At 33.7% G+C, this 17,522-nt stretch overlaps 2 protein-coding genes and 1 long non-coding RNA gene across 5 annotated transcripts; 2 read left to right on the top strand and 1 right to left on the bottom strand.

Moving 5' to 3' along the window:
- The first annotated feature begins 1,711 nt into the window (after window positions 1–1,711).
- Window positions 1,712–5,191, top strand: LOC123195514 (ABC transporter G family member 11). The gene is made up of 10 exons (XM_044609269.1): window positions 1,712–2,465; window positions 2,560–2,849; window positions 2,923–3,094; window positions 3,212–3,334; window positions 3,415–3,543; window positions 3,633–3,827; window positions 3,911–3,997; window positions 4,068–4,340; window positions 4,418–4,525; window positions 4,616–5,191. Exons 1-10 carry the CDS (start codon window positions 2,079–2,081, stop codon window positions 4,967–4,969), a joined length of 2,118 nt encoding a protein of 705 aa, XP_044465204.1. The 5' UTR covers window positions 1,712–2,078; the 3' UTR covers window positions 4,970–5,191.
- Window positions 5,192–6,097: 906 nt separating this feature from the next.
- LOC123196319 (nuclear poly(A) polymerase 1) lies at window positions 6,098–11,989 on the top strand. Of its 2 annotated transcripts, XR_006497686.1 has the most exons (13): window positions 6,098–6,843; window positions 6,930–7,007; window positions 7,156–7,263; window positions 8,186–8,248; window positions 8,330–8,491; window positions 8,647–8,760; window positions 8,863–8,925; window positions 9,023–9,352; window positions 9,810–9,974; window positions 10,077–11,024; window positions 11,356–11,430; window positions 11,584–11,657; window positions 11,800–11,989. XR_006497686.1 is itself a non-coding variant. In XM_044610295.1 (12 exons), the coding sequence occupies exons 1-12, from the start codon at window positions 6,745–6,747 to the stop codon at window positions 11,843–11,845; spliced, it is 2,250 nt and encodes a 749-aa protein (XP_044466230.1). In that variant the 5' UTR covers window positions 6,100–6,744; the 3' UTR covers window positions 11,846–11,989. The 2 variants fall into 2 exon arrangements, 1 of the variants encoding a protein (XP_044466230.1); XM_044610295.1 differs by lacking the exon at window positions 11,356–11,430 and having other exon boundaries at window positions 6,100–6,843.
- Window positions 11,990–14,951: 2,962 nt separating this feature from the next.
- Window positions 14,952–16,224, bottom strand: LOC123195970. 2 transcript variants are annotated; one of them, XR_006497550.1, is made up of 2 exons: window positions 15,787–16,224; window positions 14,952–15,686 (listed from the first exon to the last, which is right to left on the bottom strand). It is a non-coding gene; the product is annotated as an uncharacterized LOC123195970 (long non-coding RNA). The 2 variants fall into 2 exon arrangements; XR_006497551.1 differs by having other exon boundaries at window positions 15,781–16,224.
- Between the last annotated feature and the right edge of the window lie 1,298 nt (window positions 16,225–17,522).

Below are 17,522 nucleotides of genomic sequence, written 5' to 3' on the forward strand. Positions count from 1 at the left end.
TTGATCGTTGAAAAAAAAAAAAGAAAACCTTAAAAAGGAAATTACTATTTTTTAAATTTTGAGTGAAATAAATATTAAAATTTTAAATTGAAAAAGAAAATATGATAAATTTTTTGTTTTTTAATTTTTTATTAAATAATAATTTTAATTTTAATTTAATTAAAAAATTTAATAAAAATTATATTATAAATAGATATTTAAATTTTTAAAAATTAAAAAAATAAAAACTTTTAGATTTTTAGTACTCCTTTACCGGGAATAGTCTTTTAGGCTTAAATTTAATTTTAAAACTTTAAAATGTGCATCCACTGATAAATCCCTACCGGTATGATGGGACATATAATTAAGTTCTTGGTGAAGCCGACAATTGATGCGGTACGGCTACTTAAAACCTTCCCCCATTTATTGTATTTGTAACCACAAAAACTTTAAAATGGGAAAAGTCACATGTCTATTTTCCACTGCGAATCTTTCACCCCCTCGTTTCAAGAAGTTTATAATCTTCTTCGTTCATTAATTAACTGTCAAATGACAACCTTTTTTTTTTTTTTAAAACATTTTATTATATATAATAAAATTAATATTATTTATTTTTTTATTAATATAAATAAATTATATTTTCATCTATAGACTAAAGATTCAATAGGATGTGGACAAATTAAAGACTCATACAAGTAAAAAAAACATCTTACAGTTAGTGAAAATAACAAAATCTAATCAAATCTGAATGACAAGTGAAAAATTTGAGCATATGACATATCTAGATCAAGTTAATAATGAACAAATATGAAGACATCTGGAAGTTATATATAAAATTGAAACTGTAAGTGCAATGCAAACTTTTTTATATAATTTTTAATTTTTATAATTATTAATTATATATTGATTAAAACTTTTTATAGATAAATTTTTATTTAATTTTAATAAAAAATTACATTTTCGTTTCAAACTAAAAACATTCCAGTGAAGACTAGTCATTGGGTCAATGGGAAATAAATTGGGTATGAATAAGGTGCTGAATTTTGGCAATTAGATGACAATGGCTGGCTAGCTCACAACTAAAAGGGCCTATAAATTTGGTTTCTAATTTAGTGTCAACCCAACCCCTACCCCCCAACCCCGCGCGGCCCCATGCCACTGCCATTTCGGCTACTAGTCTTAATTACATCTGCCCGACAGCTTATTTTCGTATGCTTTAAATAATCTGTCCAGTTTTAAATAATCTGTCCTCCTTCCAAACATTGTGTTTTCTTCACAAGAAGAGTAAATGACATTTTTTAACCCAAAATTTAATCTAAAAACACTTTTCATCCCAAATCGGAAACATGAACATTAGTAAAAAAACTGTATTTTATCCCACAATGCCCACCTCGTATACCTTATCCAATACACACCTACGTCTGGTTTTAATAAAAATTTTCACAAATTATCTTTTAATTAAATCACTAATTGTCACCGTCATTTCTTAAAAAATTGTGTATTATTTTGTACCTATAAATTTATCAATCAAATCTTATCATATGTGTATTGCTTTCTGACAAATCATTTCTGTAATCTAGTAAATTTTTTTTATATATTGTTAATGATGAACTTTATCCTGTTTCCTAAAATTCACACCAGTCTTCTGAGTTTAGATTCGTATGCAAGTTTATATAAAAATAGATTTGATTGGTATATTTTAATTGGCTTATCAAAATATTAATGGGGCTCAACGTTTGATGCTGGTGGGTGTTTGTATTAAATGCCGCTGCCAACACCCACCAGAACCCATTTATTGATGGCCAAGGTTCTTTTTGCGTTCTCAATGGAGCTTGCAGCTACGAAAATGGTGTTTAGTTGTGTTGTGTGGTGTTACTTGATTTTTAATCTTTGACGTTTTCTTTTCCTTTGGAAAGAAGAAAGCTTTGGCTTGTGCTAAGTTCAGTTCATGTTTCATGCATGAGATTCTCCTAACCTAATATTTCTTCAGTCAAAATCATACTACTTTCATTTCTTCGCATCCTTTTCTCGTTTCATTAGGTGGGTTGTTATATATTTGATCTGTAGGGAGTTGTAGTTATAGGAATAATTGCGAAAAGATGAGGAACTCGGCGAGTCAAGTGATGACAGAGATAGAGACGAGCAAGCCATCGGGATATGGGACGGTGGTGGGGGGATTGAGTCCTCTGAGTGAGACGATTTGGAAGGAAAAGGCTAATACAGAACTTGTGGGAGATGTTTCTGCAAAACTCACTTGGAAAGATCTGACTGTGATGGTTACTCTCAGCAATGGCGAGACTCAAAATGTTCTTGAAGGACTCACTGGTTATGCCGAGCCTGGTAGCCTCACTGCTCTCATGGGGCCTTCTGGTTCAGGCAAATCAACTCTTCTTGATGCTCTCTCTAGTCGCCTTGCTGCCAATGCTTTTCTCTCTGGAACCATTCTGCTTAATGGCCGTAAAACTAAACTGTCTTTTGGCACTGCTGTGAGTATATATTTATGTCTGTATGTTGTCTTTTTCTCTGTTTTGTGTTTTAGTCTGTCATATAAACTATGGTTTGATCTGATGTTCTGTTCAGGCGTATGTGACTCAAGATGACAACTTGATTGGCACTCTAACAGTGAGGGAAACGATAGCTTATTCAGCAAGATTGCGCCTCCCTGATAAGATGGGTTGGTCCGAGAAGAGAGCCTTGGTTGAGAGGACCATTATTGAGATGGGGCTGCAAGATTGTGCCGATACTGTAATTGGAAATTGGCATTTGCGTGGAATCAGTGGAGGGGAGAAGAGAAGGGTTAGCATTGCTCTTGAAATTTTGATGAGGCCTAGATTGCTGTTTCTTGATGAGCCTACCAGTGGACTTGACAGGTTTAACTTTACACTGATTTTATAATATTGAAGATTGTAAATGTTGTCTTGATTCTAATGTATTGTGTTGCAGTGCTTCGGCTTTCTTTGTGACTCAGACTTTGCGCGGGCTATCTCGAGATGGAAGGACTGTCATCGCTTCTATCCATCAGCCGAGTAGTGAAGTGTTTGAGCTATTTGATCAATTGTACCTTCTTTCAGGGGGCAAAACCGTTTATTTTGGTCAGGTTTCAGAAGCATGTGAGGCAAGAAACTTTTTGGCTTCATTTAAGATTGATGCATATATGTGTATATATATATAGATATAATGATCTCAGAGAAGTTGAGGCCTAATTGACAAGTTTATTGGCTGAAAATTACAGTTCTTTGCACAAGCAGGATTTCCCTGCCCTGCTTTGAGGAATCCCTCAGATCATTTCCTTAGGTGCATCAATTCCGACTTTGACAAAGTCAAGGCTACTCTAAAGGGTTCCATGAAATTGCGGGCAAGTTTTTTCCTGTAACTCCTTTGATTGATTTTAAGAATATCTTATTTATGTTTTCAACTTTGTCTTCTGTTGATCAGTTTGAGTCAACTGATGATCCGCTTGAAAGGATAACAACTGCTGAAGCTATACGAGCTCTAATTGATTATTACAGAACTTCTCAGCACTCTTACGCAGCCAATCAAAATGTTGAGGCCATATCCAAAAAAGTGAGTACTATTTCTTTGATATTCTTGTTGGTTTATCTGTGTTACTTTTTGGCATATAAATTAATAATTAATCTCCAAATATATTACAGAAAGGAACTGTGCTAGATGCAGGAGGCAGTCAGGCGAGTTTCTTAATGCAGGCTTATACTTTAACCGTGCGATCATTCATCAACATGTCGAGGGACTTCGGATATTACTGGTTGAGGCTTTTTATATATGTTGTAGTAACCATCTGCATTGGAACCATCTATCTAAATGTGGGAACTGGCTATACTTCAATCCTGGTACTACTAAAATTTCAGGAGTTCAATTCATTTATCTGCTGAGAACAAGCACAAATTTTGAACTAACTTGTTTTGTTAAACAGGCTAGAGGTTCATGTGCATCTTTTGTCTTTGGATTTGTCACATTCATGTCAATTGGTGGATTTCCTTCTTTTGTGGAAGATATGAAGGTAAAATCAATCAATTCTCGCAACTCAACGAATCAACTGAAAATTAAGTGCTGACAAATTTTGATTGCAGGTTTTTCAAAGGGAAAGGCTGAATGGGCATTATGGTGTAATAGCATTTGTCATTAGCAACACTATCTCTGCCATGCCCTTCTTGATTATGATCACTTTCATATCTGGAACTATCTGTTACTTCATGGTTGGACTTCACCCGGGTTTTGAACATTATTTGTTCTTTGTACTTTGCCTCTATGCGAGTGTGACAGTGGTCGAGAGCCTGATGATGGCCATAGCCAGTATTATCCCAAACTTTCTGATGGGTATCATCATAGGAGCTGGAATTCAGGTTGGTGAAATCTTAATGTAAATCCAAACACAATGGTAGCCAACAAGCCTAAGCATGTTTTTTTCTTCTCATTCCAGGGCATATTTATGCTTGTCTCCGGATATTTCAGGCTCCCAAATGACATTCCAAAACCCTTCTGGCGTTATCCGATGTCATATCTCAGCTTTCACTTCTGGGCTCTGCAGGTAATCTAATCATCTAGTCAATGAAATGTGCTGCCATGGCCAAAAGTTGTGGGTGGTTCATTGATAAGCATACATGTAATTTTTCTTCAGGGCCAATACCAAAATGATCTTAAGGGGCTGATGTTTAGCAACCAATCACCAGACCTTCCGAAGATACCTGGAGAATACATCCTGGAAAATGTGTTCCAGATTGATGTGCACCGATCAAAATGGATCGATCTCAGTGTCATCTTCAGCATGATCGCTTTCTACCGCATCATCTTCTTCATCATGATCAAGATAAGTGAAGACGTGACACCGTGGGTCCGAGGCTACATTGCAAGAAGAAGAATGCAGCAGAAGAATGGCACTCAGAATAAAACAATTGCCCCGGATGCTCTATCTCACTCTCCCTCTTTGAGGACTTATGCTGCAAAAACTGCAAGACCGACCCAGCAAAGGTAGACGAGTGAGCTCTGAGCTCTGAATGAATGATGTAATCGAATCAATTATCATATTATTGTCATTTCTCCATGAAAAATCAATGCAGCAAAAGGGGTGCAGATACAGATTATCAACCCTTTCATATTATATGATGCTTCTGCTACCTTGTACCTGAAATATTTTGTAGTTATCCCTTCGGATTTATATTAATATACAGTTATGATCTTTAGTAGTTCGTTTAAACAATTTCGGCAAAGATGATGCATGTGTACACTCTGGAAGGAAATTCCCATATCATTTAACAAGGCCTCTGTTTCTTGTAAACTTCATGCCTGGATGCTTGTGGCAATCAGATCATGATTGCTGGAAAACAAATGTCAAGTTGTTCTAGTTATAGCAATAAACAATCAGAAAATTAAATAATGGCCTTCAAAATGCGCAAACTGTTTGTAAAGTGGTAACCTTAAATCCTTAATTCTGAAAGGGGTTTTTCGGAGTCAGAAAGTACGGATTTCACGTAGATTTTAAAAAAGATATATGGTGATAATGAAGAATTAGATTAATATGTACATTTAAATAATCGTGACTATCAAACGGATAAAATAAATGATACAATGAAAAGAGGAGAGAAAGTGGAAGATGGTACGGTAAATATATTATATGTTATAATACATATTAATTTATATAAATAATTTTATTAATATGTGGCATACACTTTTTTGAAAAAGTAAGATATCAAATAAATTTTAAAATTTTAAAAATGTTTGTAATATATTTTAAAATAATTAAAATGTCTAAGTATTATAATATGAGAACACAATTATTCAAAATAAAATTGTGTTAATTATTTTAATATAAGTGGCTTTTAAATTGTTGTATAGAAGTTTTTTTTTTTTTTTTTCATATTTTTGGATTTAATTATAAAAAATTGTGATGATTTATTATTATAACAAAAATTGCAATAAAAGAAGACGAGAGCAAGAGTGAGGCCTTGCCACCTGTCATCGTTTGCTCGAATTATCAACTTTATCCCTCCACCAGTACTTCTGCTTAACCAGTAACCACGTAAGCAACAGGGATGTAACTGTCAGGTCCTTGAAATAGTAGGGTTGAAATATCAGATTGTAGGATATTTTATTTACATTTATTCCCCCAAACTTCTACATTCATCTCTATATATTCCCCGCCAGATCACTCTCTCTCTCAAAGGACCAACTTTTTCGCGAACTCTTCCCCCTCCTCCTCCACCCTCTTTGGAAACAAAAGAAAATTTTTTCGATTTTCTTTCTCTCTTTGAAGGTATCGTTCAGAGAATCGCGCCCAATTTTATCAATCGCTCGGTTCGAAGAATAACCGTGCTGCCGACGAAGGTCCGAGGCTTTTTCGAGTTCTGATTGCGTTATCCGCTAGCAAATTAGGGTTAGGGTTCTTTTTTGGATTTTGATTAGAGGCCTTCGAATTGGTGTGCGTTGTACTTTTTTCGATTATAGTCGTATTTGAATTAAGGGCTAGATGAATTTCGTTTTTTCTTTTGTTTAGGTATTGTTATTATTATAATTATTACTGCTGGTGCTTTGTATTTTCCGCCCAATACTGTATAATTGACGATTATTGCATTGTTATTTCTCGATTCAGTATTTTTTCCGATTCGAATTTTATCTGGAAAAAAAGAAGAGAAGAAAAGTACACCTAAAAATTATTCTGGATAAAATTGTGCTTAAACAATCCAATTGATTGAGAAAAGAAAAAGAAAGAAAAAAAGTAAAAAAAAGTTTTTTTGTGAAAAATCAGTCCTAATGGGAAGCAATAACGGACAACGATTGGGCATAACGGAGCCCATATCCCTGGGAGGGCCATCGGAGTTTGACGTCATCAAGACCCGCGAGCTTGAAAAGGTTTCAGTAATGAATTTGAGTTGATTGTTGTGGTTTGTAATATGGTTATTTAGCTGCTGTAATACTGTGCGGTTTGTGTGTTTCAGTATTTGCAAGAAGCAAATTTGTATGAGAGTCAAGAGGAGGCTGTTAGTAGAGAGGAAGTACTGGGGAGACTAGACCAGGTTCTAATTGCTTTCGTAATTCTTATTTATGTTTAACATAATGCACTTCTGAATATGTGATTATGCTGGATGAGCTTCATACAGTTGGTGCTAAATTTGGCAGAGAATGTCTTTTCTGTTTTTGACCTTTAGTTTTGTAATCAAACAGATTGTGAAGACTTGGGCTAAGAAAATTAGCCGTGTGAAAGGGTTGAATGAGCAATTGGTGCTAGAAGCAAATGCAAAGATATTTACCTTCGGTTCTTATCGGCTTGGGGTATGATTATATTCTGAAGGGGTTACTCCAATTCTATTCATATTTTTATTTGCTTATAATTGTTCATTGGAAGTGCTGAAAAAGAAAAACATTATGAGTTATGTACTTTTTTGTTTGATCTTGAGCTATCAGAATGTGTTATTAAATGCAAAAAAAAGATCCAACTACATTATTGTGCATTTTGGATATACAGACGGTTCCTATTACATTCTTGTTTGATCTGAGGTGGCGGGTGTATTAAAGTGTTATACATAGACTCTGCTAGTCTTGTTGGTTGGCACTTTGTTCAGGTTTTAAAATAAGCTGTTGAAAAATGATCTGTTTAAAAGTATCATGTGATATGAGAAGGAACTGCTATTTCAAAGAAGTTGAGAGTGCTAAGAACTTGTGGATGAGCAGCTTTTAAGATTTTCTTTTGTTAACTTGTGCTTATTATTATATCTATTGAAAGTGGGTTTTTACATAAAAAAATTTAAACATTGTGAGTTATGTCTCACTCAGTGCTTTTTTTTAATTCAGCTGCATAAGTAGAGGGAAGTACTTCTGCACTTATTACCATGTGTCTTATATTTTTTTATTTTTAATAATATATGAACCTGTACTTTAAGGCAGTGTACTTGAATATATATAGCTGTGCTTGGACATGTTGGAACATTGATCTTGTAGTTTCTTATAGTTACATTTTTTGACATTATATTCTTTTTGGTGCATATTACTTTTTTTCTTGATTTGTGGTAATATTGTGTATCACGGAGTTATTAGATATTATTGTTCATATTGATGGATTTTGCTTGAAATTATTGAAAAATAATCATATGTATGAACTTTTGTAGTTACTTTCTTTTTGTCTTTTGTAATCATACCAATTTCTTGATTATCATGCGTTAAGTTTTTTATGTTGCTAGTTTTTGTGCTCTAATAGGTGCATGGTCCTGGAGCGGATATAGACACACTTTGCGTTGGACCTAGGCATGCAACAAGAGAGGTTTGCTAATCAACGTTCAATAAATTTACTTTATGTAGCATTTTTCATGAGCTTAAAAATACTTTTGCGAATGGATTGCAGGAAGACTTTTTTGGTGAGCTGCATCAGATGCTTTTAGAGATGCCTGAAGTAACAGAATTGCACCCTGTGCCTGATGCTCATGTCCCAGTGATGAAATTCAAATTTAATGGTGTTTCTATAGACCTTCTTTATGCCAAACTCTCTCTTTGGGTCATTCCTGAGGTAAGAACTGGCTTACCAGAACATTTAGAACAATGTATAGGTTTTTGTGAATTTTCATTTCATTCTATTATGCTTCTATATCCACATATATGCCCTTAAGTTTGAATGGCAGTGTACTAGAAATTGATAATTTTAATATGTTAATTTTGACTCAGGACTTGGATATTTCTCAAGACTCAATACTGCAGAATGCAGATGAACAGACAGTTCGTAGTCTCAATGGTTGCAGAGTTACTGACCAGATTCTGCGTTTGGTTCCTAATATTCAGGTCATGACCATAATTTTATAGATTTTATGTTCTTATGAAATTCAGCTCTGATATATAAGTTGGATCTTGCCTCTGATTGTGGTGCTGTCTTTTGTGGTGCAGAATTTCCGGACAACATTGAGATGCATGAGATATTGGGCAAAGCGTCGTGGTGTTTATTCCAATGTATGTGGAGCTTCCTTATTTGGAAGATCTGAATAGAAATAATTACTCTATGTGTGATGCTGTTTTCCTTTGGCCTCATCATTATTGTTATGATCAGGTTGCAGGATTTCTTGGTGGTATAAATTGGGCATTGCTTGTGGCTCGTATTTGTCAGCTATACCCTAATGCACTGCCCAATATGCTGGTATCTCGGTTCTTCAGGGTTTATACCCAGTGGCGTTGGCCAAATCCAGTAATGCTCTGTGCTATAGAGGAAGGATCACTTGGTCTTCAAGTTTGGGATCCTAGACGACATCATAAGGATAGGTACCATTTGATGCCTATAATTACCCCTGCGTATCCATGTATGAACTCCAGCTACAATGTGTCGGTGAGTACTCTGCGAATTATGACTGATGAATTTCAGAGGGGGCATGACATTTGTGAGGTATGATTTGTGGTAAATGCTACTATATTCTTATCTTTTTGTTTCCTGGATTTCACAATGTTCGTAGAGGACAACTCAACAGTTATATTTTTTATTGGATATGGAATCATAATTTTTTCTGTACAATGTCTTTTACATCGTACCAAATTGTTTTGTTAATTTGAACTTGTCAGAACCACCATATCCATTCACTTTCTGTGCAGGGATTTTTCCAGGAATGAGGTGGGATGGGGCAAGGGAAGATGATTGATAAATGTTCTCTTGTTAGTGAAAATCATCACACAAATATCATTTTATGACTGGATTTTTTATAAAATAAAGTCCCCCATTTTTTCATCCTCATTTTAGCCAGTGTTGTTCACATTGCATTCATGGATCAAGCATCTTGATGTTTTCTCAAGGCTCTTCACTTTTCCTGTGACTTTTGTTCTAATTTGATGCTTGTTTGAACTTCTAGGCTATGGAGCAAAGTAAAGTTGATTGGGATACCCTTTTTGAGCCTTACGCTTTTTTTGAAGCATACAAACATTATCTACAGATAGATATCTCTGCAGAAAATGCTGATGATTTGAGAAAGTGGAAAGGCTGGGTTGAGTCTCGCCTCCGTCAACTCACATTGAAGGTTAAATTTACAATTCTATGTACATTTTTTTTAATTTTCTTTCCTTTGCTTTCTACCAATAGGTGGTGATCCTAATCTTTTCTGTTTTATGTGAAAATCCAGATTGAGAGGTATACTTACAATATGCTTCAGTGCCACCCGCACCCAGGAGACTTTTCTGATAAGACAAAGCCTTTTCATTGCTCTTATTTCATGGGTTTGCAAAGGAAACAAGGGATTAATGAAGGTGAACAATTTGATATTAGGTTAACTGTGGACGAGTTTAAGCACTCTGTCAACAAGTACACATTATGGAAACCTGGAATGGAGATCCGTGTAACCCATGTTAAACGTAGGGGTTTACCTAATTTTGTATTCCCTGGTGGTGTTCGACCTTCCCGTCCATCAAAAGGGACTTGGGAGAGCAGGAGGGTCACAGAGCTTAAGGTTCCAAACCATGCTAAATTGGACGGAGCAGATGATGGAGAGAAGAGAAAGCGGGTGGATGATACTGTAGATGGTGACTTGAGACCTACTAAGTACTTTGCTGGTGTACCTTCAATTAGTGGGGAAGTTCTCAAGGGTAGCCCTCCTCTAAGTACCATGAGTTCATCGTCTTTAAATTCAAAGGTTGTTCATATGGAGGTGAATGGGTTTGAGGAATCAACCAGAGAAAAAGCCCAAAATAATTTTACTGAGGGCTTAAGGAATTTAGCAGAGGATTCTTCTCTGAATGAGGAGGTAGATGGATCGTTGAAATCTGATTTCACTGATCCTTCCAGTAAAGCCTTATCAGCAGATACATCAAGCATGAAACAGGCTGAAAAGCTTGCTATTGAGAAGATTATGTCTGGTCCATATGTTGCTCACCAGGCTATTCCACAAGAATTTGATGAGCTTGAAGATGATCCTGAATTAAATAATCAAGTCAAAGATATCGGTGTGAACACACAGGGCAGATCTGTGGCTTCCTCTACAGTAAATGCAAGCATAGCAGCAACAGCAGCATCTATCAATGGAGGTGGAACTTCCACTGCTTTATGCGCTAATGGGGGCTTGGAGGAGCTTGAGGTCTTATCGCTAACGCTGTTAATTTTATTGGCAATCATGAAGAATTATCATCTCTTGTTATTCGTTTATTGTTCTTCTTGCATATATGACACTGATGTTTGAATTAATTGACCTCTGGGTGCTTCTGTTCCTTTTCTCTGTTTATGTAGAAAATGAGTTTGGAAAAGAAGTTTCATGACATTAACATTGAATTTGTAGGAACAAAGTGAAATTAATTTGTTTTGATTTTTATTTATTGCTATTTGAAAATGTGAACTCCTCATGTGATATTGTATTGTAACTGGTTACGATAAGGTTTTGTTTGATTGAGGATATTTCTAACACCATGAAGGAGGTGATAAATTGAAGGTTGGGGAAGAACATGGGCAGCTTTTAGATGCTGTGGACAGAGAAAGAAGACTTTACCGTGTGTGACTTATTTTTAAGCTCTTGGATATGAACTTTCTGAGAAATGATGTAGATTTTCTTTTGCATTAAATACCATGTGTAACTTCTTACCTTGGGCAACATTAACCTTCAGGTATACTGACTGGGTTTTTCTCTGTTTTGCTTTGTAAAGCCTGCTGAACTTGCGGTGCCACTTGCAAACGAGATCCATCCTGCACCAGTGCCACAGCGAAAACCACTAATCAGGTAATTACTGATTCAACTGATAGGGAATACAATCATATAATAACACATTATTATTGGTACCCAAATTAGTATTAATTGTTTGTGCATGAGAAAGTTAGAAATGCTCATTACAAATGATTATAATACTCTCTATCCTTTCCAGGTTGAGCTTCACCTCCTTGAACAAAGTGGCTGGGAAAAGCACGTGAAGGGATATGAAGTAGTAGCTTAAGCAAGGCTGGTCATGGCGTTCTGTTCAAATCTGTGTATAATAAGAGCTTAACATGGATTCTTCTTATTCTACTTCTGTAATAATAAATTTATGTAGTTAACATGTCTTCTATCCTTTTTTATTTTTCTGTTGTGCACCTGTAATGTCTATTTTTATTTTTATTTAAAAAAAAAAAAAGAGAGCTGTTTTGTTGTAAGGCTGCATTCTACATGTGGTGCCAAAAATTTGACCATGGACCCCTTGATTGTCCCTATTTTCGCTGAATTTGACAAAATGAACACTTGAAAAATTGGAACATTCTGTTTTGATTTTCATAATCATTCAACCATAAACACTCTGGATTTGATCTAAACTATTTGAGTTTAGATTGAATGAGAAAAATTCGAGCCTAAAAATTGAGTTTGGTTTTATTAATTAGATGAATTTAAATTGATTTAAATTGAATTTAAAATTAAATTATTTTTAAATTAAATTTGTGTTTTAACACTTCTAACTCGAAATGATTTTTAAAAATTTTTGAATTGATTTCAAATTGATGCTTTTGGGAATCTTTAGGATCAAACCTTAATGAATTTTTTCCACAATCAACTACTTCATAAAATTTAAAAAAATGATAATTTTATATAATAAATATATAATTATAGAGATTAATTCTTAAACCAAATAATAAATAAATTATGATTTCCGTAAGGTTCTCCATGGGGTGGATTCAAATTGGAGCAATAACTTGGCCTGAACTCTTTCGTTGGCATAGATGTCGTTTCATCATAGCTTATTTCAAATAAATGGTTCTTAATCTAGTTTTTATTTAAGTTTAATTCAATTTGAATCTAACTCTATCTCACGCATTTTATATATATTTTGCATATGAATCTATTACACTCCTTAAACATATTCAGTAGTCCCTCACGTATATTTTGAAGAACTTTTAGTGACATCTGAGCAACAGGCTAAACGGTTTCGCTTTCATCTCAAAATCATGCCATGATGGTTAATCGATAATCCAGAAATGCCAACTGATCTTTCATATTTCTTGTGTTTACTCTTTAAAACAACATAGTTTAGTGTCATAAAATAAAAGTTTAATGTGATTAATAAAGATAATTTAATATAATTCACAGATTTTGATCTTAATAAATAGTTTCAGAGAGATTTTAAAAAAGAAAATTCGATCATTACATGTATGACCCAATCAAATATTTATAAAAACCATATATTTAATTTAATAATTTATAATCCATGTTAAGATCTTGCAAATTAAATTGAATTATATTTTGTTTATGTAAATTTTTCTGACAATACTTCCCTTGTTGCAAACAATTGGTACTCTTCATAACTTCTTTCATTTTCATTTTTCATCAAGTAAAATAAAACAGTATTGTCATGTTCATCCATGGATCATCATCAATAAGCTAGGTGGCCAGAAAGAAAAAGAGAGATATCTAGAGTCCCTAATTTGTTTTCATTGTTTGTACTATAAGAATGCATATGCTTGATAAATTGGCAATGGAGTTAATCATTTGAAAGTTTTGGACCATTCATGAGAGACAATATGGGACCTCAAGGCACCATGAACGTGCAGTGAGGATGAGGACAAAGTAAATATATATTACTTGATTCAAAGTTTTCCTCTATTCAAATGTTGACTTTGTTATATGGTAAAAACTCCTTAATCAAACTCATGAAATAACAATTTGTTATACAATAAAAACTCTTTAACCAAACTCACGGAATGACAATTAAAATGAGACAATTTATCATGAAATTATATGATAAAAACTCTTTAACCAAACTTACGGGATGACAATCAAAATGAGACAATTTATCATAAGGCAACAAATCTTTTTGAAATAACACATGTTGTTTTGAGGTGACATAAGACATGCGGATAGAAAGCTTCTCACCTAGAGGCAATAACCTACCCAAAACATTCTTCATCTCATATGCCCATCATTTAAAAACAACAATTCCTACTTAGAAATGTAATCCTACATCTTTGTTTTACAAATATAAAAGATTGAATATAGGTAGGTGAGTCTCTCAATAATTTGCTTTAACATCTACCGATACTTTGTTAAAATAATAAAATTATGTGTATTTATTTTGGATACACAAATATATACACGTTTATATGTATCATTATGTGATTGAGTGATTTTAAATTAAAGATAAAAAAATATTTAATTATGTGATAACATGTATGAGTGTATATATATTTATGTATTTAAAATAGATACGCATAATATTACTCTGGTTGGAATTCTTCCAAGAGACATAATTAACATTTGCATTTACTTCATTTCACACAATCATTCACATATAGTCTCAGGTAATGAATACAAAATTTACTCCACTAATTTCAATCCTCATTATCATCTTATAACTCATCAAGGTTTAGTCTTGCATACTTTTCATTGATGTGTAGATTTTCGCATCAACAAATTTAAACCCTAAACCTATTTGGAGAAGACCTATTACATGCAACATACTATATCAATAGATAGATAGATTTATGTAAAGCTGAAATAGTCATGGAAGGGGGCCTATTTGGAGATGGTAAGTTGGAATAGATAGACTTTCTTTAATTTCAACATCTAACAACTCACAGTTGTTTAAAAAACATTTTTTAAATTGGCCAAAGATTTTTTTTTTTAAATTGGTAGTATTCACAATTTCAAAATCTCAATATTTTTGTATCAATTTTCAAGTTCTCAACTCAATCAATTCTCAAATTTTCAAATTAATTTGTTTTTAATATTTTGTCTATTATTATATTTATTTCATTTCTATCAAAATGAATCTAACATTAAATAAGTTTAATTATTTTGAGATTGTGTTTTATACAAATTTAAAGAATTCATCATGTTCTAAATAAAAAAATATAGTAAAATTAATTAAAAAGAATTTAATTTTAAGCTCAAATGCAAAGGAAGAGGGACCAATAAGTAAGAGTGAAATAATATATCTTATCCTTATTTCCATATATTATTTACAAACACTTTCAACGTGTTCGTCAATTGACTAAACTGATCATAAATTAACCCTTATTCGAATTTAACTCAATTCAAATTCACATCTATGAATTGACCAACATTAGTGAGTATAAAAGATTGAATACTTGTTTAATATTAACATATATACACTCCACCTCTTATCAAAAGATTTATAACAATTAATTAATGATGATGATAAACCCTCGCTTGAGTGGACCCTTGTGTATCCAAAATGGCAAACTAACTATCCAAACTAGTTGCCATGCTAATTAAAGTTAAAACAGTAATTGAAAGTTATCTTAGATTTCTTCCAAGGAAATTAAAGAGATGGTCTCATCTCAGTGTTGCAAAGGAACCCTCATGGACTATTTTCTTCACATCTAATTGAAAGTTATCTTTTAGATCTAATTGTGCCGACCTCACCATATGATCAGCACTGTTTTTGAACCTATATGGGTCTTCTACCCTTTGTTACTCAAACTACTCATTGACAACAATCTAAAAGGAATCTTGATGAAGAGAGATGATCAGGGCTACTTGGCCATATGAGTTGGTTTGTCCATAAACACCAGTATCCAAAATGGCTCTTGTAGATAAAGCAAGTGGTACCTACCCATACCTCTTTCAGGAATCACTTTAATCGTATAGGCATCAGAATGTTGTCAAAATTCTGTCTGCCCTCTTCATCATCAAGGAAAGCTCTCGGCTTAATGTAATTAAGATCAAGGAGCTTCAATTATTAGACACTAACCTTTGTTTAGATTCGCCTAAATGCGGAGACTGATCTTATCTCCTTAATCCTCTCTAAAGCACATTAAGCTTATCCTGCTAGAATCAGAAGTTGGTTCTAACTGAGCATTAAAAGACAAACTGAAAACTTCTTGGTTAAACATGAAGTTTGACCTAGAAAAAAACATACTGAAACCTTCCAGATTAGCCGCATAGACATGGTTGCAGAGTGGTAGATTACAGCTTTCTGATATCACCAGTGTTACAAATCAGATCCCCATCTGGCTTCCCAATTCAGACTGCAAGATCGTTAAAACAAACACAAAAGTTAATGGTAATGTGTGGAAATGTTGCAATCACTCTTCATAAAGGCACTTAGACCCACTTTGCTGCCCTACAATGCAAAATACATGGACATAGTTTAAGCATCAGTTGAACAAATAAATACACACACACACATGTTATTATGATGATAAAAAGAAAGTAAAGAATACGAGAAGGAGAGGGGCTGAAGTGGATGACAGAAGCATAGAGAGCACAAAGGAGTGAGATGCAAACTCCATATGCAAATCATCATCTGTGCTCTCTATCTTCTGTCAACAACATCACCAAAGCCTCCTCTAGCTACAACTACACTTACCTATTCTCGATAATAACTGAAGAATCATTGATAAGAAAAGAAAGTTGCTTTAAAAGGAAAGGAGAGGTTGAGGAAGAAAAAAGGAAAAAAGAAAGAGAAGAAAACTTGATGAGAGATGGCTTGTAAGAGAGTCCCAATGCCCTCTATTTATAGCAAAAATTGAAAGAACCCACACTGAAACAAAAGACTGCTTGTCAGTCTCATGTAGTGTACTCTCTCTACCTGTAAGAGTTTCCCTCAAGATAAAAGATAAAAGTAAAATCATTCCAAAGGGCTCTCTTTCTCTTTCTTTTTATCTTCCAAACAAAACCCTAATTGTACTTTTATGGCAACCCGTGCATAAAGTAGCATAAAGTAGGTTAAACTTAACGCTTTGAAAAGTTCAAACTGTAAAATTTTTTACAGTGGCATACTCTATGTGGGGAAGTTAGGAAAACTGAATTACAGGGACGTTGAATGATTCACAAGTGATTGCATATCTATTTACTCGCAGAAATTCAGGTTGAATGAGCCTGTAGCAGCTTTATTTGATATGGAATTTCAAGCCATGTGCGTTAGGATTTGTGCGATCTTCATGAGATATTTTACAAGTCAACCCGCATGATATTGCAGTTAAAATTTCAGATCATGCTGGTGAACTGTTTTGATTCACGTCTTTTAAATTTGACTAACTTTTTTGGCTGTGTGAACCCTCTCACTCACTCACTAACAAAACAATAACTTTGTGAGTTGTGATAGATTAAACCTTTATATAATTAAGATTAGGTGTGGATTTGATTCGAATTGTTTTGAATAGATTTTATGACTCAATTTGAACGAGTCAATATCAAATTGAAGTTTTAGTTTGTTTGTTTAATTCAAAATTAATTCGTTTGTTTAACAAATAATATTATTTATTTTATAAATGACCTTGTTTATTTTTATAATGATATAATTCATTTTGTTCATAATTTTTCGATAAAACTATAAACTAATGTGAATAAGCTAGAGCTCAAAGTAGCGATAATTAGTATTACTTAAAAAGGAATATAGATTACACTGAGAAACAGCCAGAAAGATAGATGTATTGTTTGACTTAATTTTTTCCAGATAAGCCCTTTCTAATTAGAGTCCACCCAGATGATCCCACCATGCCTTTTTTTGGAGCGATGAACACCAGGAAAAATGTGGAATGTGAGAAGTCTGAGTAACTAGGGCCAAAAATTGAAAGAAACAGAAAAAAGAAAGTCAAATACGTGGTCCAATGAATTGTGGTTGATTAATTGCGTAGATCTCTTAAATGGATAATAATA

This window comes from Mangifera indica, chromosome 14, assembly GCF_011075055.1.
Source record: "Mangifera indica cultivar Alphonso chromosome 14, CATAS_Mindica_2.1, whole genome shotgun sequence".
NCBI classification, from domain to species: Eukaryota; Viridiplantae; Streptophyta; class Magnoliopsida; order Sapindales; family Anacardiaceae; genus Mangifera; species Mangifera indica.

Excerpts from the sequence above, each read along its gene's own strand:
- LOC123195514 (XM_044609269.1), top strand. The coding sequence starts at position 2,079 with ATGAGGAACTCGGCGAGTCAAGTGATGACAGAGATAGAGACGAGCAAG. Across the intron at positions 2,850-2,922 it reads CCTACCAGTGGACTTGACAG|TGCTTCGGCTTTCTTTGTGA; the intron begins GTTTAACTTTAC and ends ATTGTGTTGCAG. Across the intron at positions 3,095-3,211 it reads AGGTTTCAGAAGCATGTGAG|TTCTTTGCACAAGCAGGATT; the intron begins GCAAGAAACTTT and ends TGAAAATTACAG.
- LOC123196319 (XM_044610295.1), top strand. The coding sequence starts at position 6,745 with ATGGGAAGCAATAACGGACAACGATTGGGCATAACGGAGCCCATATCC. Across the intron at positions 8,926-9,022 it reads GTCGTGGTGTTTATTCCAAT|GTTGCAGGATTTCTTGGTGG; the intron begins GTATGTGGAGCT and ends TGTTATGATCAG. Across the intron at positions 9,353-9,809 it reads GGGGGCATGACATTTGTGAG|GCTATGGAGCAAAGTAAAGT; the intron begins GTATGATTTGTG and ends TTGAACTTCTAG.